This window comes from Lycorma delicatula, chromosome 2, assembly GCF_047948215.1.
Source record: "Lycorma delicatula isolate Av1 chromosome 2, ASM4794821v1, whole genome shotgun sequence".
Lineage (NCBI taxonomy): Eukaryota > Metazoa > Arthropoda > Insecta > Hemiptera > Fulgoridae > Lycorma > Lycorma delicatula.
In genome coordinates, this window is record NC_134456.1 from 188,147,778 (window position 1) to 188,172,582 (window position 24,805).

At 29.8% G+C, this 24,805-nt stretch overlaps 1 protein-coding gene across 1 annotated transcript in view; it reads right to left on the reverse strand.

The window, feature by feature from the left end:
- The window catches only part of KCNQ (KCNQ potassium channel), a 334,382-nt gene that overhangs the window by 17,873 nt on the left and 291,704 nt on the right, over positions 1-24,805 (reverse strand). Inside the window, exons 6-9 of the mRNA XM_075358044.1 lie at positions 21,329-21,439; positions 19,114-19,317; positions 8,982-9,168; positions 6,605-6,722 (exon numbers count right to left, since the gene is read on the reverse strand). Of these exons, the coding sequence (XP_075214159.1) occupies positions 6,605-6,722; positions 8,982-9,168; positions 19,114-19,317; positions 21,329-21,439 (620 nt within the window). The remainder of the gene's footprint in view (positions 1-6,604; positions 6,723-8,981; positions 9,169-19,113; positions 19,318-21,328; positions 21,440-24,805) is intronic.

Consider the following 24,805-nt stretch of genomic DNA (forward strand, 5'->3'; position numbering starts at 1 on the left):
TATTTTATTTTCAAAATCTTGTATAAATATTACAGACAAAATGGCAGTTATAGATGATTCCATTATAAGCCTTCTGTTTGTGAATAATATTATTCTCACACTCAAAGTAATTTTGAAGGCAAATAACTCTTACAATAGTGATTAATGCATTGGTGTACTCGGGATTTTCATTTAATCTATTTTTTTTTTATTACTTTTATTGTTTTGTGAATTGGTATAAAATGAATATTCTCGAGAAATATTTCAATTATAAATATATTCAAAAATATAAAATGATGAACCACCAGATTTCATTTGAGGATGATGATTTAATTAACAATACAATAAAACAACAATCTAACAGCTGGCAACAATGACAATAGAATTAAAGGAAAAATTACATTTTAAAGATTACATTATTCCAGTACTGGTCAGCACAAGTACATGTACTATGGAAATGGAGAAATATTACAATTTCCAAAACAATATGACAAATTTATAAAAATAATATGGTTTAATGTTGTAAAGATAGAATTTATTACTAACTGAAGATGCGGGGTACTGCGTAAACTAGTTATTGGAGATTAATAAAAATGACTTATCTAATTACTGTATTTGGTGGTTTGTATTTTATATAATATTAAATATATATACATAGGCATTCATATACTTGTTGCAAGTAGAAGTCTTTTTTAATTTCATAATATTTTCTTAAATATAATGTCAGGTAAAAATGAACAGAAAAATGGGGGAAAAAAGAAACAGGACTTAAGGTTGATGAAAGTGCAAGTAAATGTATCTACAATCAATTTTTTTTTACCTAAAGCAACTGAATAACCTACCTGGTCACCACAGAACCATCAAATAAAAATAATGCTTAAATAATTTTATTAGTTTTTCATTAAATAAAAAACATTACAACCAAAACAGCATGTTTTCTAGTATTAAAATACATAGAAATAGGTAATATTAATTTTAGTAGCTATCATTTAACTAATTAACTACAAATTAATTTAAAAATTTTCTAATAGCTAAGTAATGAAAAGAAAATATAATTATAAGTGATAAAAATAATGAGAAACTTACTTTTTTCTACAAAGTAGTATTAAATAGTGATAATAAAAGATTTAATTAGTAAAACAAAAAATAAATAAATAAAATGCAGCAAATTACTATGATTACCATTAGGTTCATAACAGATAATATTTTTTATGCAATTATAGTGATAATTTTATAAAATTGTACAATATAAAATACAAATCATTGTTCTATGGGAAAGAGAAAGAATGTTAATCAATAGTCTACAAAATAAAACTGTACTATTTAACTATAATTAACTACCTTCTGTTATAAAAATAATATGTTGAGTATTGCTTTGATATGGATCACAGCAGAAAAGAAGGGATTGTGAATAAAACTAAAAATAAATCTGCAACCAGTGAAAAAAATCTTATCTACAGAACATTAATTCAAACTGTTCAACAGAATTGAAAAAAGTAACAGGTAAAAGTAAGATATTCTTTAACAAAATTTTTAGTAGTCTAAGTTTACTGTAAAGCTTCCTAATTAAATATCATAAATTACATAATGCGAGAAACTAACGTATCAGTAGTACATAAAGAATCACAATGCCATATCAGAATGGCATTGCTTCACAGCAAATTTTAGGAAGGTTTCATTTCATTTTTTACAATAGATATGCTAAAGACACTTTGAATGCTCATGCATTATTTCTGCATTTTTTATAGTAAGAATTCCTAGCCATTTTAATAACTAAATATTTATAAAATATAATGCTAAAAAAAATAATAAAGTCTCTGGTACATATTTGTATGTGCCATGAGTAACAGCACATTTACAACAACTAAACAGGTTATACTGACGTGGTGATTTGCTTATGATCAACATAAATTTGAAATATACATAATCTCCTAAAGGTATCAGCAGATGGCATATTTTAAAACTTATATATTATTACTCTTCATTTACATACATGCATGGATAAATCACTGCACTAACCAACATAAAAATACAGTGATAGTATTAATAATAATAATAATAATAATAATAATAATAATAAGTTGACTTTAAAGAATTCAGCAAAATCTTCAGTGCATTATTCTTTAGGTTAATTTTTATAAGTTTAAAGTACAATAAGATATATTTTTGCTAGTTTACTAAATAAAATTAACTTCACAATAAGTATAAATGAAGTGAATTTGTGTTTTAACTACTTGATAGTTGTTATAATAAAGAATAATGCAAATATTGCTTTTAAAATAATAATAAGTGAGCAAAAAAAAAAATTATAAAATAGTTATCAGGCCTTACAAAATGTAATTTGTTTTTTCCAGTTGTTGATTTAGTAAAAAAACATCTCTGAAGAGAAATTAATCATAAGTATCAGGCTAGAAAAAGAATTTTTACAATAATATTAGCCTGGTTCTAAATAATATTTATAACTTCGATTGCATCAAACTCATAATTATTTTCACTTTTGTCATAAGTAGCATCTTTTGTCATTAATCTCTCCTCATTAATTAAATGCTGTTAACATTACCTTTTCCTCTGATTAAAAAGTCTCTTGAAAAAATGGCACACTGTTAACATTAACCATTTAAACTTTAACTGCAAACCAAACCATATTTTATTTTAAAACATTTTTAATAATTTATTTAAAATGTTTTCAATTTCTTTGCACTATTGGTGCTTTACATAAGCACCTGTCAAAATTTGATTCAGTTTATCATTTCAAAAATGTATAATTTGAAATTATTGTTGTTGCTTACTGTTTCTTTATTATTTACTGTCATTGCTATTTTATTATCATTACTGATTGTTTAGAATAATTAAAAAAAAAAATCATGCGAATTAGAAGCAGAATGAATTATTGCTCACAAATTATTCACAGAGAATTACGTAATCTAAAACTTATAAACTGTTCATTTATGAAATCTTTTATTTAATAGAGGATAACTTCAGATATTAAAGAATGGAAGCAGGAGTTTTACTTTAACTATTTTTTTTGATCCCAGTTTTGTTAAAGCTATTCAAGATATTTTTTGCTTATGTAATAAGCAAATTTAATCTTATTTAACAATGAATTTAATCTATAACAATGATTTTTACACATCAAAAGATAGTGTGATGTATAGTAAGTTTAATGTTCTATTCAGTATGTTTCCTAACAATCCTTTAAACTCAACTGCAACAATAAATAAGACATGAAAAATTGAACTTTTTCCAGAGATGTGAAAACTGAAAATTTTCAGAGTAAAAATTTTCAGAAATATATTTTATGTGTTTGACAGTGCAACAAGCAATTCTACAGTAGATGAGAAAACAGAAAATATTAGTAACATATTTATCTGTTAAAAAAGTAATACATTAAATCAACTGAAATCTGTAATGGAATGGTGGTAACATTTTTGCCTTTATTCACAAGTTTGAGTTCAAAGTCAGGGATGGCATTTTTCGCATGCTAAAACATCCATTATCATCCATTGGCAATTATTGTAAGGAGTCATCATACTGTTGTTAAATAAGTAAATAGATTAAAAATAAACATCAGTGAGGAAGGTAGGTACCATACTTGTTACTAAGGTTTTGTCAAGAGAGTAATTATAAAAGTGTTTAGACATACACCAATATTTTTTTCTTCTGAAATGCCATTATTAAGATTATTGCAATCCCAGGAAACAGCTGCCATATTAAAAAGAATATACCTAAGTGTATCAATAATCTTCTTAAAACAAAATATTTACAGATTCTTAAACAGCAATGACATAATAAAATTTTGTTGATGTTTAAAAACGTTTTGGTTATGGATACTACAAACAGTTAATCTTTTGCCATTCTGCATTCCATTTTTATACCTATTTTTTCAACTTGTAAAATTTAAAGTTATATGTATTCTAGGCCATGTCTATACCTACTTTTTCAACCTGACAAAGTTAGTTATACGTAATATTCTGGAAAAGTCACTCTGTACTATTTACAAGAAGAGTAAATGATTTGTAAATCAGACATTACATAAAAATGCTGTGTAAACATGTCCTTACAGCAATGAAACAGCTCAGTCTTGAAGATGTATCACAAAAATTTTCTAAGGAAACCAAATTTTAGCTTAGAAACAGAGTGTGTTTTGAGTTGTTTTCATATATTCCCTACACTTCAAAAAATATCATTGGTTTAAGTTAAAAGTAAGCATTAGGTCATTTCTTAGTCATTTCAGCTGGTTTAAAATAAAATTTATAACAGAAAAAAAAATTGTATAAAAGGTTATATCTACTTCATAATTAAGAATTCAGTTTTACATATAGTTGAATGTGTTAGTGATATTCAGGTTCAAAAATACAGAGAAAGCATTTTATGTCTGCTCAAAGATTTATCTGTTGCTTGATATTAGTGGGTTTGGTTATAATTAAGTCTTATAGGTAGAGCAAACCTATTACATTTCTGAATCATTTAAAAAAACACACTGCATACTAATATTTTTTAAGAAATGTTACATTACACTCTTCTCTTACAAAATTTTATCCAGAAACCAATATATAATGTGTTTGACAGAACTAATCAGTAGTGACATAACCTATGAATATAAAATATTATACTTTTCCGAACAAAAATTTGTGAAGTTTTTATTGGTAGCTGTATAAGTAGGTTTAGCATGCATATTAAAAACAAATAATCTGCAAGCAGTCGCTTAACTAACCAGGCAGTTGGAAGGCATGGCAAGCAGCCTATTATTTAACTAACCAAAAGGCTATTATAATAAAGAAATAACTGATTAAATAATTTTTTAATAAACTTTTAAATCTAAATAGGATTTTAAGCCATCTGATTGCTTTTTTTGTAATAACGTAGAAACTGCATATATGTTGAAATAACAACGCGTCTAATCTAAAAACAATATTTATTTATAATATAAAAAGTGTTTGAATTATATTAGAGTGGTATACAATAATGTATAGTGAGGTATAACGTGACAATACAGCGTAACTATAAATCTACTAAGCTGTGAATAAGGGACCAGAAAGGAATATGGTAGAAGGGTAATAAAAACAATATTTTCCCTATTCAGGCCATCCACTTTAAAAACAAGAAATTAAGACAGAATGTATCCAAGCAATATTATGCAACAATCATTCACTAAATGTTCAAAGTGAAGAAAAAATATAATAATCAAAATATTAACTGTAAAATTTGTTTTCATTGCACGTGAGATTTTACATCATCAAAGAATACTAGTTAAATAATTGCCAAGTAAAAAAGTCACTTCTGTAAGATTCCTGTTCTGAATGACTCGCAATAAGAAACGGTTACTTTATTACTGTACATAATATTACATTCAAGGTTGTGATACGATTTTAAAATAAGAAATAATTAATAATCATTTAATTAAAACACAGTGATCATAGTTATAACATTTATTCACTGTTTACACAAACATTACTTTTACAAGAAGTTTGGTTTGTAAAATATTCTGCCCAAGGGTGGATCCAGAGAGCTTGAGCTGGCATAATTCCACTAATGTGGCATCCCTTAATGCTTTTCTGTTTATGTTATTACTATAATATATTAAATAAATATAGTCAATTTAATTTTGTCTAAAAGTTATCAAATTTTTGGTTTAATAAGAAAACTGCAGTTCATTGCATAGTATGAAACCAAAATTATTTAGATTTCTACAAAAAATATTGCATTAATATATAAAAATCTGATATTATCAAGCAATAAGTTGGATCTCCACAGATCCACCCTTGAATCCATGAAAAAATGTTTAGATTAAATTATACGTGTTTAATTATTCAATATACTAAAGAGCGACTTTAAAAGATGCTGTTTTCCTAAAAGTGATAAAAGATACTTAAAACTTTTAATTTATTGCAATAAATATTAAAAAGTAAAAACAATCACTTTATAAAAGTGTTGAAGGAAATAGAAAAAAAGCAAAAAAATTAGTAACAATGAAAGCAATAATAGTGATCAAAAGATCAGTATATGGGTGAAGCATTGTGATTATTACTCATGGTAATGATGCCTACCAACTCCGGTTATTCACAGCTGCTGACTCTGATGCCTCAGGTGGCGCCCTGGTGGCAATACAGCAGTATTAAAAATTTGACGTGTTTTCAAACAACAGAAGACTCTCATAAAATTCATTAATGTATTTCAAAAATTACATTTTTCTATAAAATAATTTACATTTTGTTATTAAAGACTACACCAAAACATGGCAATACACAGCAAAAATAAATACATTATTGCATCAAAACAAAATGAAAATTCAAAAATAAATTTTATCATTTAAAAAAAAAAATCAGAAAAGTAACTCAGAATAGGTAATTAGTACATAGATATTATGTTTTTTTTAATAAGTTAAAAAAAAAATGCTGTAACCAGTGAAATAGGTCAGTTTACTCTTAATAGGTCCGTTTAGTCAATTTCTTTCATACTTCAGACTAAGTACACTTTATTTAATTACTGACAATAATAAACAAGGAATAATACAATTAACATTTTAACAAGTAAATGAAAAATAATCTTCTAAATAATGAAATTTAGAAACATTTACACAGCAATAAATGTTAACATTATGAAAACATATAGAAAATTAACTCACGTAGTGACTCGTTCTGGTTCTATTTCAAGGTCCATTTCATCACTAGCAACTTCAGTGACACTGCTGGTTTGACTAGTAAAACCACGCATGCCTTCTCTTCGTACACGATTTGGGGTTCCTAAAAAATATAATTGATTGCATTAAACAAAGACTGTCATCATTGATTTACTGGTAGAGAATGAGACAATGGAGAATAATAAACAGCTAAAACTATAACAACTTAAATATTTTTCAAAGTAAAGCTTTTCAACTTTAAATATTTTTCAGAAGTATCTTACTCATTGGATTGAATTCAGCAAAAAATATCTAGAATAATTTTCCATGTTTTGAAAAATATAATGTATAACTGATATTTAATTAAATGTTAACACTTCAAATTATGTACAGAAATATATCAATTTTTTCTGTATGTATTAACTACAATTAAATAACAAAAATAAAATTTTAAAAATACATTTTTTACACTCACTTTTTATAGGAAAAGTAAATTAATAAAACATTCCTACCTAATGGTTAAATTGTTGAATACCAGTTAACACTGTCAACAACAGGAAATATGAGAAAGGTGGGTGAGAGCGGAAGCAAGTCAGAGGGGGATAAAAAGAGAGACTAATTAAGGGAGAAGAGAGAAAATTCTGTTTCATGGTATTTATATTTATACCGGTTATTAGTCTTTAGTACTCATTTATTTATGTAAACCTAAATCAATTAATATCTCTCTGTCTCTAAAACTAAGTATATACATCTAGTAAAATGCTCATTATAATTAAATTAAAATTAATTGCTCATATAGTTCACTGTGAAAATCAATTAATTAAATGACAAGAAACTAAACATTAAATTAATTTTAAGAAAGTATCATCAATTGAAAAAACCAAATTCATCATCAACTCGTCATTACATAAAAAGAGCAAAATAAGCTAACTTAATGTAACAGAATAATCTATTCAGTTAATAACACTGTCTCAGGAATGGCTAGCTGAAATTGAAACAACATTGTTGAACTGAAGGAAATGAAATTCCTTGTTATAAGCAGAAACTTATAACAACATTTAGATACATTATTAAAAGTCAAAGTGAACCAACAATGGAAACATGCTGGTTCTCTAAATGGAAAGTAAGTGAAGATCATACCGTCAATTAGTTAGTGATGTTTATAGTCTTTCTGGATGTCAAAAGCCCATCTGTGTGATTTTTTTTTACAATAACAGTACATTATCTACAGTTATTTCCATATACAGTTATAAGCAATGACATGCTTAAAAATAAATTAAAATTCGAAATAAATTTAAAAAAATTGTTTGCGGAGTAAACAAGAGGCTTTTATTTATAAAAATATATGTCCACAAAGTGCATAATCAACAGGTGAAACCACCAAAAATGCAACTGGAAGGTTCTACTAAAGGCTCTGCTTTATAGTCAAGGGCTCATTCTACCATACATCTTTTTGTGTGGTCAGATCAAGCAGTCATAACAAGAATACAATTTATAAATATCGAAAAAGTCAAAAACAAACATCCAAAATTTACTGAGATTTGAAGAGAAAATTCTTTGATACTAACATAAATAACAGTAAATTTTGTACCAGAGATTAAAAAGTTGTTTACTGTAATATTAATACTAAATGTTTTAAATGTGTATATGTTTTCCTACTTTTACTGAATAACCTTAAAAAATTATCAAAATAGTAGGTACAGAGTATTATAATCTGTATTTATATTTCCTTTTGGAACACATACACACACACACACACACACACACACACACACACACACACACACACACACACACACACACACTATTAGTTAATATTTATATTATGTAAGGTTTAGGGAAAGAGGATAAACTACTTCAGTAATCCTCTGACCCAGGTCACTCTTTGTATACTGATGTTCCCTTTCTCTAGCCTTCCCTTTCCATTATACTTACTTCTTCAATACTCTCCTTTTTCCTTAGATAGCATGAGAATTATATCAACTGGTACTCAAACTCCACCTTGCTGAAATAGCAGTATTTTTTAGAAGTCAATAGGATAAGTAAATTTAAAAAGAGCTCAGTGGGATGGTGACTCTGTCTGCAGGAATATCCAGAATATCTGTTTACTTTGTAAAAGTTGTAAAAATAACAAAACCAGTGGGTGAGGTACCTGTTTGGTAGCTGGATTTCCTTATCATTTTAGAATTAAAAAAATCTACATATTAAATTACATACTTTAGCAGTACCAACCATACAAATGTTAATTTTTTTAACATTATATTATTTTTATTAAATAAAAAAAAAACATTAAAATTTTTTAAATAAAAATAACTAATTATTACACTTAAGTATGGTTCTATATATCTTATATTTAATAACTACTTAAAAAAAAATCTCTTACCTGCTTTAGGCTCTTCTATATAAAATACAACATCTCCTTCACTTTCACGTCTTGTGCTACTGCCTGTTATTGCATTGTTACATTCAGCAGAACTACCTGTTGTGTTCTGTGATGGAGGCTCCATTTTATTTCTTGATTTTCTTCTTTTTAGTACACTAGCTTTCTTAGCAACTTGCAGCATCAGTGACTGAAAAAGTAAGAAACCAGTTTACAAATTTTTCTTTTTGCCCCATAAGTTTGCTTAATATAGTTTATTAGCTGACAATATTTGAATTCGATTGTTATTTTTGTGCTACTGTGATTTATAATATTTTATTAAAGTATATGTTGTAGTGAAAAAGGTTCTGTAATTAGGAAACCAGAAAATACTGTATAATAATTAATATTTTTTATTACTTTATTCCAAGACCCTATTTTTGAATAAAACTAATCATCTTTAGTAGGCTACTTAGGTTAACCTAGCTAACCTGTAATTACTTACTTTGGGAGCTATTATGGATCAGCTGTCAGCTGATTCAAGTAAGAACAATGATATGTTGTTAAATTCGAGTACAAAAGTTCAGACAAATAGAAAAAGAGGACCAACAGGGATATTTTTTAACAGAGATCCTAGAAAATCTTCCCAGTACAAGCTTATAAGCTCTAGAATTGGGGAGGACAACTCTGGAAGTGGGGGAGGATATTACAGACTCATGGACAAATTCCTTCCCATGGCAGATTATCCCAATTCTACATAAACCAAAAGTGTTACATACTCCCACTATGAATAAATTTCCTGTATCAAATCAGTTTGAGCACCTTCCAATAGAGGAGAACAGCAAACAAACTGAACATATGAAGAGACCCCCACCAATAATTCTTTATGGAATAACCTATATATTACAGCTGTGTGATTTATATGACAGTTGTAGGCAAATCTGACTACAATGTATGGATAATAATCAGTAAACTGCTTCGGGTAATTTCAAAATATGTAGATGTCTATAAGAAAATTATAGACTTAGTGCGACGACAAGGCCTTTTTTTTTTCTTTAACCTTCAGGACCACCTTAGGTATTGCTTCAGAGGATGAGATGAATGCCAATTTTTGTACATGTGAAAATGCCTTGCCTGACCGGGATTAAACCCAGGACCTCCAGATGAAAGGCTGAGATGCTACCACTTGTGCCATGGAGGCCGGGCAAGGACAAGGCCTAATAGCACACATCTTCACAAGGAAGTATGAATGGGCATTCCGAGTGGTAATCAAACACCTACATAATTCAATCCCAATAGATGTTAAAAGGGAGGACACAGACAACCACACAGGATCCAAGGTATTGTTGACATTAGACATCTAGTGAAGAACCTCTGCCAACCTTTTTTGTCAACCTTGAACTGCAGGATAACCATAGGGAGATTTTCGACCTAAAATATATTGCAAATTGTACTGCCTACTTTGAAACACCACAGACGTCTGCAGGAGTAGCACAATGCACACAATGTCAGCAATATGGGCACACTTACTGCGGCCATACAGATGGGTAAAGTGTACAGGTGAACATAAAATTGCAGACTGTGCCAAGAAGGATAACACTTCTCTGGTAACATGTGCACTGTGCCATTCAGATCATCCTGCAAATTATAAGTGATGTAAGTGTACAAGGAGATTTTAGAAAGGAAGGAGAGGCAAACAACCACTTATTTGAGGATAAATACTCCTCCTACAGGATCACAAATGAGACCATTTGACATCAGTAAAAGTAACTTTCTTTTTTGAATCAAAGTTTGGAAGAGGACTTGACAGGTCATTCTTATGATCTTCCCCAATTTTATGCCATGGTTGCAGATGACAATGACTTTGATGATTCTAGTGGAAAGGATAAAATAGACAACCTGGCAATTAAGACTGAATTGTTGGTGCAACATACTGGCAGTCTGATAAGCCCACTGACAAAAGTTATTATCAAGATTTTTTAATGGAGAGATCTTTAAAAATTATGATCTGGAATGCCAATGGCCTAGTGAGTCAAAGGGAGAAACTGAAGACGATCAAAATTATGGAATTTTTAAATATCACACTCTGAAATGCACTTTACTGATCATAACTATTTCTGTGTTACATGTCTACACCACCAATCAACCAGATCGTAGAGCACATGGAGGTACAGCGTCCTTAGTTAAGGTACTTCAAGCCATCACCTGCTTCCAAGTTTTAGCAAGGATCATATTCACATGACCTCAACTAAAATATTGGACTGGCTTGGTCCAATCATTATCTGCAGTTTATTGTCCTCATCATGCAACACAGATGACTTGTTTTTTTAATTCTTCGGTTCTGGGCCCAATTTTACTGTGGAGGTGACTGAAATGCAAAGCATGTACTCAGGGGATCTTGGCTCATAACAACTCGTGGGATGGCCTTGAAGGATAGTATTGACAACCTGTGGCTGAATGTAATTTCTGGACACCAGTCTACATAATGGCCAACATCTGTAATGAATGTGCCTGACTTAGATTTTTATGTTGTCTTGGGATATTTTCTTTTTTATACCAATGATAAGAATAATTATGATTCCTCATCTAATCATTCGCCAGTTCTATTGACTGTTAGTACAATGGTTATAAAGAAGAAGGAATCCCCAGTACTGCGTAATAACACAGGCAGAGAATCATATTGAAGCTGGGTGGAGAACAGATTGCCTAGAGCAGTCACTTTGAAATGCCCAAATGACATTGATGATGTGACCCAGCAACTCATCTTGATTATGCAGGAGACAGCAGCATGGCGTTCGACTCCTGAGGGGAAGCACAGGGGTCAGGAAGGCACAGATTATCCAAGAGAGGTAATGAATCTTGTTATCACTAAAAGAAGATTTCAGAGAAATGGCAATTATACAGGAGGCCAGAGGCCAGAAAATAGAACAGCTATAAATTGGTGCTTACAAATTGAAAAAAGCTGATAAAGACTATCAAGAACAAGATGTTCAAAGAATGCATGGAAAGTCTTTCCCCTTTAAGTAAAGATTACTATTTGTTGTGGAAGTTCACGGGGAGACTTCTTCAGCCTCATCTCTTATTTCCACCTTTAAGGAAACCAGCTGGATGAGCTCGTAATGATGGTCAGAAGGCAAAACTATTTTCTGAATACCTAACCGTATGAGATGGAGGGAACAGATGGAGAGATTTATGACTTCTTAAATAGCCCGATTTCTCTATGTTTACCCTGTATTTCACATATGTTGAAGTACTGCAAGCAACTGGGAAAGTAGAAGGCTTAAACAAGACTCCTGGGTTTGATTTAATAACTAATATGATGCTGTTAATGTTACCATTTAGGGCCATCGAATACATATGCCTTTTCAATAGCATCTTTTGGACGATGCAATTTCTCATCAGTTTAGAAGGTGTCACAAATAACAATAATCCTAAAACTGAGCAAACCTGCAGAAAATGTATTTTTGAATAGACCTATCAGCTTTTGCTGAATCTCTCTAAGATCTTTGAGAGGCTCCTCTTCTGTTGAATCAGACCTATTTTAGTGGAAGGGGTTATTATTCCTGACCACCAATTTTGTCTCCATAGTGGACACTCCAGCATTGAAAAAAATTGTAGAATTGTTGATGTCAGCATTGGTTATTTGGAAAGGAAGGAATACTGCTCGGTTTATTGGATATCAAACAGGCTTTCGTTAAGGTATGGTTGCCTGGTCTGCTTTACAAGCGTAAAATGAGCCTGCCACTACCAACTATATTATTTGGTATTAAGCAACTACCTTGATGGGTGGTTCTCACAGGTTAAATAACTCCAGTAGTTATCAGGTTTTTTTGATACAAAATCAGGGCTCCACAGGGTAGAGTCTCAGGCTCAGTTTTGTTTTCAGTCTACTCTGCTGATCTTACTAGCACAGAAAATATCACTCTTGCATACTTTGCTGATAACATGGTGATTATTTCAGTTGACATTAATCCCATAGTAAGCTTGGAGAAACTGCAACTGGAGTTAAGACCTTCTCAGTGAATGGCTAGCTAAATGGAAAGTACATGTTAATACTGCAAAGTTGAGTCATGTGACGTTTGAGATAAGGAGGGGAGTCTGCTCATAAGTCTGCTTAGATGGAGTTATATCCCTCATTCAGACAATGATGTATGATACCGAGGACTTCATTTGGACTGCTCCCTAACACTGAAAAATCACATGAAAGAAAAAAGAAAGCAATTACATAATAAACGTACCTGGTTGAGCTAGTTACTAGGAAGAAGGTCTGTGCTGTTGTTAAATAACAAACTGTTGTTGTATAAGGCGTTTTTAAAGCCAGTATTAGTCTGCAGGATACAAGTTTGGGATACTGCAAGCAGTATCAATATCAAAATTATCCAAAGGTTCCAAAACAAAATTCTGAGAAACATATTGGAGTGCCATGGTTTGTAAAGAACAAGGAATTGCAAACATTTACTTGAGCTTAACATGCAAGAAAAACCTTTTGGTTAACCAAGGTTAGCCTTTTGATGAACAGCACAAGGATGTTAACCTTTTGGGTAATAATGAAGATGTGAGACAACTGAAGAGGCAGTAGGTATTCAATCTCGAGGCTGTTGTGCTTGAATATTTTGTGCTGAAATTTTGCTGATACTATTATTATTTTAGTTAAGTAATATGAATTCTTTTGTTTCACTGTTTATGAAATAGTTAAGTTTACTGAATCATTTTGTTTCATCGTTTTTACTTTGTTTCTTATATGTGACCATTGCTAATTTGTTATATATTTTGTTTTTGTATCTCTGTTTTTGTTTTTGATGTATGACTTGTGACAATTTGTTATACTCAACTCCTTGCTCTGTTTTGTTAATCATTTAACTTTATTGTTCTCTATCGCTATGTTATGTTATGTTACCATTTAACTTTGTTGTTTTATATTGTTAATTTTTGAATTGTGTGTACGTTTTTATTTTTAATTATATATTTTTTTGTTATAATTTTTATTGCATTGTACTTTGCTTAAACCTTGGGGAGTATAAACTATACTGTCTTGGGAGTATCACTGGGTGCCTCCCTTTCACCTCATTATTATTCTGTACAATTTATTTATAGTCTCATATTAGTCTCTAAAAAACTGAATGAAAATAAAGCAGTATATATATATATATAATTAATGCTAATTTCAGATTTAAACTGCAATAACTTACGGCTAATACCTAAGCATCTGACTTACAATGTTTTCAGCATTTAGGGTCTCCAACTACAGATAACATTCTCTCCTTATACGAGTCCAACCTGTGCACTTGAAAACCGCATGCTACATATTATCAATGTCATGACAGTAACTACACACTTCAGACTTGCTCCTCCACCATACTTTCAGATACGCCTTGAAACACTCTGTACTGTATTAATTTACAATAAATGTTTGAAAATTCCACCACTGACAATGAAGCACTTTTTAACTCATTTCCTTACATTTCCTGTTACCAACTAATGATATCTATTCATTCCTGGATGAGAGCAGCAGCATTGAGAATGGGAGCAATCAGTTCATCATCTGTCTACTTTTTGCTTGTACATCTTGCATTTTATCTACCTCCATAAAAAGTAATCTAAGGGACTAAGGTCTGGTGATCTAGGTGGTCAATTTAATGCCCCTCTACATCCAATCCATTTACCAGTAAATGTTTCATCTAAGTCTTATTTCATTCATGAAATGTGTTGGTTCTCCATCAAGTTGATAGTACATTTCAATTCGTTTTGCCAGTGAGAAATTTTCAAGTACTAAAGAAATGAAGCATTGAAGAAATTCATTGTTTAAAAATTCCAGATAATTTCTCCTCATGACAACTGTTCTACTATGAAAGAGCCTATTAATTGGTTGTTGATCATGACCAAACGTTCACTGAAAATTGTTAATGAAATTTGATTCAAATACAGCATGTAGGTTTTTTCAGGCCACCACTGAAAATTCTGTATGTTGTTTATGCAATAACAGGTGAATAGTGTCATCTGAAAATAGTATGAGCTTTGAAAAACTCGAAACTCAAAACTTTTGTTTTGTTAATTAAATGGTAATTATTGTTAACCCAATGACAAAACTTCCAGATTGGTGGCCCTGCCACCAATCTGGACATAATACTTTCTGAACATAATAAGGATGCAGTTCGTGAGAATGTTATATCCTCCATACTGTAATTTGTGAAATGTTGAGTCATGTAGAAATATTTTGAGTACCTATTGTCGGACTAAGCTGTTTCACCAGGGAATGTTTCCTTTTCATCATCATGTAATGGTTGATGTTCAGACAAAAAATGAGCAATGGGAAGTAAACCATTCTCATGAAGATTATTAAAAATTCTACAAATATTTTACGGTTTACTGTTTTTAATTTTAATAAATTCATAACATTTTTCTATCAAGTTTTGTTCCATTTTGTTTCTAATAATAAAAGTTGGTTTTTTTTTCATAGACTTTATTACATAAATTTTCTCAGAATTAAATTCTCTATAAGTTTTGGTAATAAAATTTATGCGTTTATTATTTATTTAACAGAGTTACTGTAATTTACACTTAAGAAAAAGTGTTTTTCATCACCAAATATTTCTGTTTTACACTGGATATTATGAAAACTATGGAAGATACAGTTCTAGGACCTATTTTATTTAATTTTTCAGGTCTTTTTTTTTTTGTCTTCAGTCATTTGACTGGTTTGATGCAGCTCTCCAAGATTCCCTATCTAGTGCTAGTCGTTTCATTTCAGTATGCCCTCTACATCCTACATCCCTAACAATTTGTTTTACATATTCCAAACGTGGCCTGCCTACACAATTTTTTCCTTCTACCTGTCCTTCCAATATTAAAGCATCTTTATCTTTTCACCTTGTACTGTTACTCCGAATCTAAATTGTTCTTTAACATCATTAACTGCTAGTTCCATGTAAAGATTAAAAAGTAACGGCGATAGGGAACATCCTTGTCAGACTCCCTTTCTTATTAGGGCTTCTTTCTTATGTTCTTCAATTGTTATTGTTGCTGTTTGGTTCCTGTACATGTTAGCAATTGTTCTTCTATCTCTGTATTTGAACCCTAATTTTTTTTTAAATGCTGAACATTTTATTCCAGTCTACATTATCGAATGCCTTTTCTAGGTCTATAAACGCCAAGTATGTTGGTTTGTTTTTCTTTAATCTTCATTCTACTATTAATCTGAGGCCTAAGATTGCTTCCCTTGCCCCTATACTTTTCCTGAAACCAAATTGGTCTTCTCCTAACACTTCCTCCACTCTCCTCTCAATTCTTCTGTATAGAATTCTAGTTAAGATTTTTGATGCATGACTAGTTAAATTAATTGTTCTGCATTCTTCACATTTATCTGCCCCTGCTTTCTTTGGTATCATTACTATAACACTTTTTTTGAAGTCTGATGGAAATTCCCCTTTTTCATAAATATTACATACCAGTTTGTATAATCTATCAATCGCTTCCTCACCTGTACTGCGCAGTAATTCTACAGGTATTCCGTCTATTCCAGGAGCCTTTCTGCCATTTAAATCTTTTAATGCTCTCTTAAATTCAGATCTCAGTATTGTTTCTCCCATTTCATCCTCCTCAACTTCCTCTTCTTCCTCTGTAACACCATTTTCTAATTCATTTCCTCCGTAAAACTCTTCACTATATTCCACCCATCTATCGACTTTACCTTTTGTATTATATATTGGTGTACCATCTTTGTTTAACACATTATTAGATTTTAATTTATGTACCCCAAAATTTTCCTTAACTTTCCTGTATGCTCCGTCTATTTTACCAATGTTCATTTCTCTTTCCACTTCTGAACACTTTTCTTTAATCCACTTTTCTTCCGCCAGTTTGGACTTCCTGTTTATAGCTTTTCTTAACTGCAGATAGTTCCTTTTACTTTCTTCATCACTAGCATTCTTATATTTTCTACGTTCATCCATCAGCTGCAATATATCGTCTGAAACCCAAGGCTTTCTACCAGTTCTCTTTATTCCGCCTAAGATTGCTTCTGCTGATTTAAGAATTTCCTTTTTAACATTCTCCCATTCTTCTTCTACATTTTCTACCTTATCTTTTTTACTCAGCTTTTCAGGTCAAAAAACATAAAAAAACATTAAGTTTACACCTTATACAATGCCTTAAAAATTTCAGTATGACCTCATTACATTAGTGGAACTGAAATCCAAGTGAAAATGTTTGCTAGTGTAAGCATTTTTGGATGTATGTTTGTATGAACTTTTTCCCTTATTTCAAGCTCTAGAATCAGTTCCCAAATTATTTATCTCTCCTTCTGAATCACTATGTATATTCAACTTATATCATGAAATTCTTCATTAAAGTTTCCAAACAGTTAGAAATAAATATTAATAACAGTTATTATCTACTTTACTGTACATTAAAGCAACAATTTCCGAACTCGTACAATAATAATAATAGTACCTTTAGTCCAACTGATTCACACACATAAGTTCTTACATTAAATTTCATATTAAAAATCACAGTAATGTTCTACAGTGTCATACATTACTGATGAAGGGCTGATATCCACACAAAATATTACAAGAAACATGTGACATTTCATTTCATTTATTTGCAATTAACCTGAAGGTATTGCAGTACTTAAAACTATTTACTTAAAACTGTTAAACTGATTCTGGAAAAATTAAAATATAATCAATATGAAGGCATAATACTCACATATGAAAGAAAAATGAACACAATATAAAACAAAAAGAAACAACTAGTGATATTGGTCAAAATGGTTTTCATAAACTAGTCAAAAGAGATAAATTAAGTCTCTTTATTCTGAAAAAGTCTTTTGAAAGCATAAACATGTATTTCTAGTAGAATAAATTTAACATTACATTTAATTCTATTCAAAGACAATTATCTAATATTTTGGGGAATGCCAATTATGACCCAAAAGGCATCAAATGTAAAAAGTCATGACGTTATGCTAAACATAATTTCAAGTTTGACAAATTTAGCAGAAATATTGGTTGGTAGGTGTAAATACGAATATTTGTGGAAAAGTACTTGTTCCTTTGAGTATACAAGATTGACTAATATGTATTATTGGTGAATCTGGAAAATTCTTTAAAAACTAGACATAAAGTGAATGTGTTCAAACTTTATTAAATTAGCATCACTGCTAATTTCACATTATATAACAGTAAGTGTAGATTCACCATTTTTCAATTCATTTATTTTGTACATCACCATCATGTAGATTCATAACATTTTTCATTTTCTATTTCATTATCACTAACACTTTTACTGTGGTATTTGAATTTTCTTTCAGTACTTCTACTACTAAATTCTGTTTTCACCAACACCTTATTTTTTACTTCTATTTTCCCCCTGTTGTAATAGTTCACATTTTCCATAATCTAGTGAACTTTTTTAAAACTAAAGAACATTATTATAACTTATTATTATGAAGTTTGTTAGTTTTCAAATATAAGACCTGTAATTATAATAAAAAAGTCCTATTTTGTCAAACACAATGAATTTTATGCAATATTTTAGTATAAATAGAAGGCCATTTCAACAACTAAGGAAAAATTTGATCTGTGAATGCCTCTGCCAAATATTTTACTGTACATTATTGTTGAAACATTTTTATGTTCTTATTCTTTTCAAATTTAAATTTTGTTACCTGAAGTTAATTAGGAAACAAACAGATGTTCAACCGTAAAATGCAGTTAATCAAAGTATTCTATTTTAATTACTTGAATTTTGGTAGCATAAAAAAAAATTGGAAAACTAAATAATTTTTCTTGATGCTGGTAATATTTATATATAAAAAATCTAATCAGAAATTTTCATAAGTTATATTACTTAAAGTAGAATTAATAATAAACACTATATGAAAAATGTTGTTGTAGTTAATTCATGGAAGAACATGCAACAAACAGAACACATGACACATACACATATGCGTGTGTGCAAACACACACACACACACACACACACACACACACACACACACACACACACACACACACACACACACACACACACACACACACACACACACACACACACACACACACACACACACACACACACACACACACACACACACACACACACACACACACACACACACACACACACACATTTATGAAGCCAAAAATAAGATTACTTTTGACATAGGTGTACTATCTTTGCTATTCCCTGTTTCTTTAAGATAAATACTCCATGTAGCTTGTGAATTAAAACTTTTATCAGCAGCATAACACCTCCAGAGACATTGAATCAGCATTGCAGCGGCTGGAATTTGTCGATTAAAATGTTTTTGTCTTTGTTTCTGTTGAACTTTTAATGCAAAACCAGAACCCAGAATACCCTGCAAAAGAGATGAAGCATAAAAAATATTAAAATTATTTTTAATCACAATTCACTTGATTGATTTTTTTTTTCATTTCAGTTATGTACACTAACAAGCATTTCATATCAATCACCATCGCATTGGATGAGCTTATTAAAAAAAAAAATGTTAAGAATTACTTTTTTTAAATGTTAAGATATTTATATTTTTTTTAGTTATTTGATAAAATTATATCAAATGAATGAAATAAGACAGATGACTTTAAAAGATTCTTTTTTTGTATTTTCTAAATGTATCATTATCCAATAGAGAACCAATTGCTATGAGAGCATTCATGAGTGTACATGATACAGATAAAAGCAGTTAGATAGTAGCAATTAAAAATAAATTTTAATGTTATTCTGTTGTTAGATACATTTGCATAAATTATTCATAACATAAAACATAATTCTTTTTGAATTACAAATTTCAAAATCATACTCAGAAGATCATCTCCTCTCTGATATAATTAGTATAAACACATTAATCCTCTTTCAAGTTGACACAATCAAACATACTAACATGCTTTTATTAGAGAACTAGTTTTTTAATTAATGAATTTCACCTTAATATATTAAGATCAATTGACTACATGAACCATTTAATTCCAGCTAAATATTATGATATGAATAACAGTTTATCTAATGTAAAAATGTGATTGACATTTCCAACTGAAAGTAATGGAAGTGGAAAGGTTGTTTCTATTGTCTGATAAGTAATAGAATCAGAGATAATTCAAGGTTGTAACTATCAATCACGCTATAACAGCATAAACTATTAGTACTTCTTCAATATCTTGAGGGTTTAACACAACTTACTGTGTATAAAATATAAGAATGTTTTATATGTGTAGTTGACATAGTTTTTTTTTGTTACAATTGCAAGTAAACTGACGTAAGAGTTAAATCATTTCCAACAAATGCATGGTAATTCTCAAGACTTACACACATCCTATTCTAGGCTTATTAAGGTGAAATGATCTCATTGTCTTTTTCAATTAATTGAATAGATTATATATTCACCAAAAATATATATCCACCATAGTATGCTAAATCCACCAAAATTCAGTTCCTGCAAGCGATACTTTCACTCTGGTCATTACAGGGAATATAATTAACTGCTTAAAAGATTAAATAATTGCTTTCAAAGAAGAAACTATTAGTAAAGCATTTACTTCAGCTGTTTTACGATCATTACACCTTAAGGAAGACTGCAACAAAATGTGTAAAAAACAAATTAATGTTAATGTAAGTATCTCTGTGAGACACAATACATATCATGTCCAGTTAATAGAAGACTTTTTTGAAAGCTTTCTTGCATGGAAACAATAAAGACTTATTTTATTTAAGATATCAGATACAATATTTCAATATCAGTTGAATGGTCTTCCTACTGGCCTTTCTCAAGGTAAAATTTTCATCTCTATTTAAGGGAGAGCCAAACAAAGTATGGTGGCCGAACTGGCCACCATACTTTGTTTGGTGGCCAGTACGGCCACCATACAACTAAAACACCTGAACTAGGTGTTTTAGTTGTACACACTATATTTTAAGTTAAGTTTCTTTTTCATGTTGGACTGTTCAAAAAACAAAGAATATTAGTTTTTGTTTTAATTTATAAATACAGGTTGAGATTTTTTATAATACTTTGTACTTACAGGGTATTTGTTTAGTAATTTATTTTAATTATAATAATAAATTATAATTATTGCTGTACTTAACTTCATCTGAGAAAATTATAGGGAAAAATAAGTCACTGAGAATGAATCAAATAACAAAACAGAATGTTAAAAAAATGAAAATGTTCAAATGAACAGATTAAAACATGTAAACATCATTTGAGGTAACAAATCCAGTTCTAGGCCTATTTAAAAAAAAAGTTTATTATTTCATTTCTCTTATACTAGCTTACAACACTGTTGTTATAGGTATGGTAAATATATCTGTGTTACTTATACCAATAAAAAATGAAAAATATTACACTGACTTACCGCTGGGAGAGCAAAAAATGAAATTGCAAACACACTAAAACATGAAGCTACAATTTTTCCCATCCATGTTTGTGGAACTGCATCTCCGTATCCAATAGTGGTAACAGTTATCTGAAAAGAAAAAGAAAATTACAACTAATAAGTCTGAATAATATTTTGTATGCTGAATAAAAGCAATACGTAACAAACACAGGCAAGTAATAAAAAAAAAAACAACTCTTTGAATAATTGAAAGAGTGATCATAAAATAAAAGAAGGCAATTAACCAGCACTATTTCAACCTATTAGTTGCTAGCAAGTATAAGAAACAAATGAAAAAGGACAATTCAATTCAAATATGATTGTCAACATTGACACTCGCTTATGAAAGAAAAAAAAAATATTCGGTTTTAATTCAAGAAAAAAAAATGTGAAAGGTACAAAACTATCTGGCATGAAAGGACTCCATGGTATGAGTTAAACAAGGAAACATTTAACAACATGTTTGGTTCATCTATTGTGGCTAAACACTGCTGCTCTTGTAAAGGTTCTGAATTCACTGGGCGTCATAAGTATCTTTAGTTATATAAAATAGAAGGTTAGCTAGCATTGGATGCTATGCAACATTAAATAAAATTTGCAATTTTAGGTCTTAAATTCATAAATCTTGTAATTATATCTAAATGTTAAAGTGTATTTCAGAAAAGGAAGAATAGCCATCAATTTTTTATTGAACCAAAATATTAATATTCAGACAGAAGATAAATTAGTTAATTAGTAATTAAAAATTATTTTAAAGATTCTTAAGAAAACACAAAACAAATTTAGGTGTTAAAAGTAAAAAAGGTTTAAGGTAGTCTCAAAACAAGATTGAAAAAAAAAAAATTGCATTACTATTAGGAATCCAGGCTACTAGCTGTGTAGGGTAAAAATGAGTTAATAACAATGAGCTTAATTAATTAATAACAATGAGCTTAATGAGAGTAATTAAGCTAATGAGCTTAACCTTACAGAGATTAATAACTTATATGTTCCAATAAATATCTTAGGTTTATAGTAAACCTCTAAATTCTGAGTGAATTTGGCTCATCTTCAATTTTAAACAAGATAGATTATTACGTAGAAAATTAGGTCAATAGAATATTGCCAAAAGAAAGGACATTGTGATCAAAATCAACTAATTAAAATTAGAGAAGTACTGAGGAGGTGGAAATCTTTCATGGCTTTTTTGAAACAACTGTTACAAACACTTTGGGTGTGAAATGAGTAGAATTTGTCTCAAAACTGTTGAATTTTCAACAAAAGCAACTTTGCAGAACATTAGTTAGCTGACATCACTGATGACTCAGAATTTGTCAAATATATCATAACAGATGACAAAATATAGGTGTATTGATACGGTATTGAAACAAAGGTGCAATGGAAGCTCCTGATGAATCTTGACTGACAAAAGTACAAATGTTAAGTTTTCCTTCTGTTTTTTAATTACAATAGTGCTCTCAATTACGAATTCTTACCACAAGGTTGTACAGTCAACAAACAATATTATTTAACAGTTTTATGTTATTTACGTGTGGCAATCCAAAAAACAACTCATGGGGAAAACAATTCTTGGATTTTGCCTCAAGGTAATAATCCAACTCGTACTTTACAATTAATTCAAGATTATTTAACCAAAAATAACACCAAACTGATGCCACAGCCTCTATATTATACAGACACAGCACCCTGCGATTTCTTCTTGTTCCCACTGATTCAGAGAACATTAAAAGAACAATGATGTGTGGATATAGATGAAATAAAGAAAAAAAAATCAATAATTGAATTTACAACTATACCAAAAAATGCTTCCCAAAAATGTCTTTAGAACTGGAAGTAACACTGACATAAGTATGACACATCTCTGAGGATTGCTCTGTAGTGGATAAAATCAAAACAGAAGAATAAGTAAATTCTTTTCAACAAAAATTTAAATTCTCATTTTTTTATTATACCTTTTAATGAAGAAGATGAAATGGGAAGTGAAAAATTTGCCAGATCCTTAATGAGAATGGAACTGAGATCTACTGATGTACAAGTCAGCAAATTAACTACAACACAATTTGGCCAGCCACAGGTTCATTTTAAAGCAGACTGATTATAATAAAAATTATAAATCAAAATAACAAATTTACAAGAAGCAAAATAGTCTATTTATTAATTTATCAGTTTTTAATTTGACATTAAGAGGCCTATTTGTTCTTTATACCCTTTTAAGATACATAATGTTTAACATATTTAAAAATGTTTTAAGTCAATGATGGTGTAATGAGCATTACAGAATTACTGGGATAAAAGAAGAATAAGACAACATATAGAATAAGTAATCTAAATTTATTTTTAATTAAACTATTTTGCTACTAGAATGAATTTTGGTAAAATATTCACCAATTTAAATTTTATGTAATTTATAGGTTATTTTTTCATAAATAGCCAAGAAATGAAGTACCAACAGAAAGGAGATCTTTAAAATGTCATTTTTTAAATATTAATCAGTTTCCTTAATATAGAAAAATTATATTTAAATATATATTAAATATATAAATGTTATGTTAAAACCTTGAGGAAAAACTCAGATTCACCACTGTGATAAAGGAATAATTTTCACTCACATCTTTTAAATAAAGCTGTAGACTCCATTGCTTTAGAGGAAAGAAGTTATAAAATACTATTCCCCACAGATTTCAAGATATTCCAGTTAAAACAAAATCTAAGTTAGTATGTTTTTCAAATTTTAATAAATATTTAAGAGTATTATTTAAAGCAGGGGTTTTCAAACTACGGCCCATGGGCCAACACCGGCCTGCAAACACTACCAATCCAGTCTGCAAACGTGCCCAGTATCCGGCCTACCATAATTTATTTTGATTACATTCTAAAATGTACAATGTAAGTAGATCATACAAATTAATAATCAGATGTTTTTATTTAACGACCAATTAAGAAACACAATAACTGAGATACATAATGAAATTTAACATTCTAATTTAATTACTGATTTATCCTAAAAACTTAAAGTAAGCTACATATATATGTAATTCACATAATGAAATTAAACATTATAATTATGATAATGAGATTTATGTAGCTGTAACCTTCCTCTGACAATTGTTAGCAGTTGTAGATAAAGTTTACTAGTGGAAATTATAAGTAATGACTTCAAATGCTCATTGGTTAATTTGGATCTAATTATTTTTTGTATAATTCATCTTGGAGAATGTTTTTTCACACAGATAAGTAGTGCCGAAAGCGGAAAAAAGCTACAAGCAAATTTATATAACTAATCAAACTGTGTGAGTGGAAGACTCTTGTAAAATTCCAGCAATGATGACTTTAAATATTTTTCTTTAAAAATATTGCAACTGCAAATCAATTACTTCCATTTTAAGTTCTGGGGCAAACATTTCTATATCGGTGCTAAAAGGATTTTGAAAAACCTCAATACTGTTTGCAATTGCA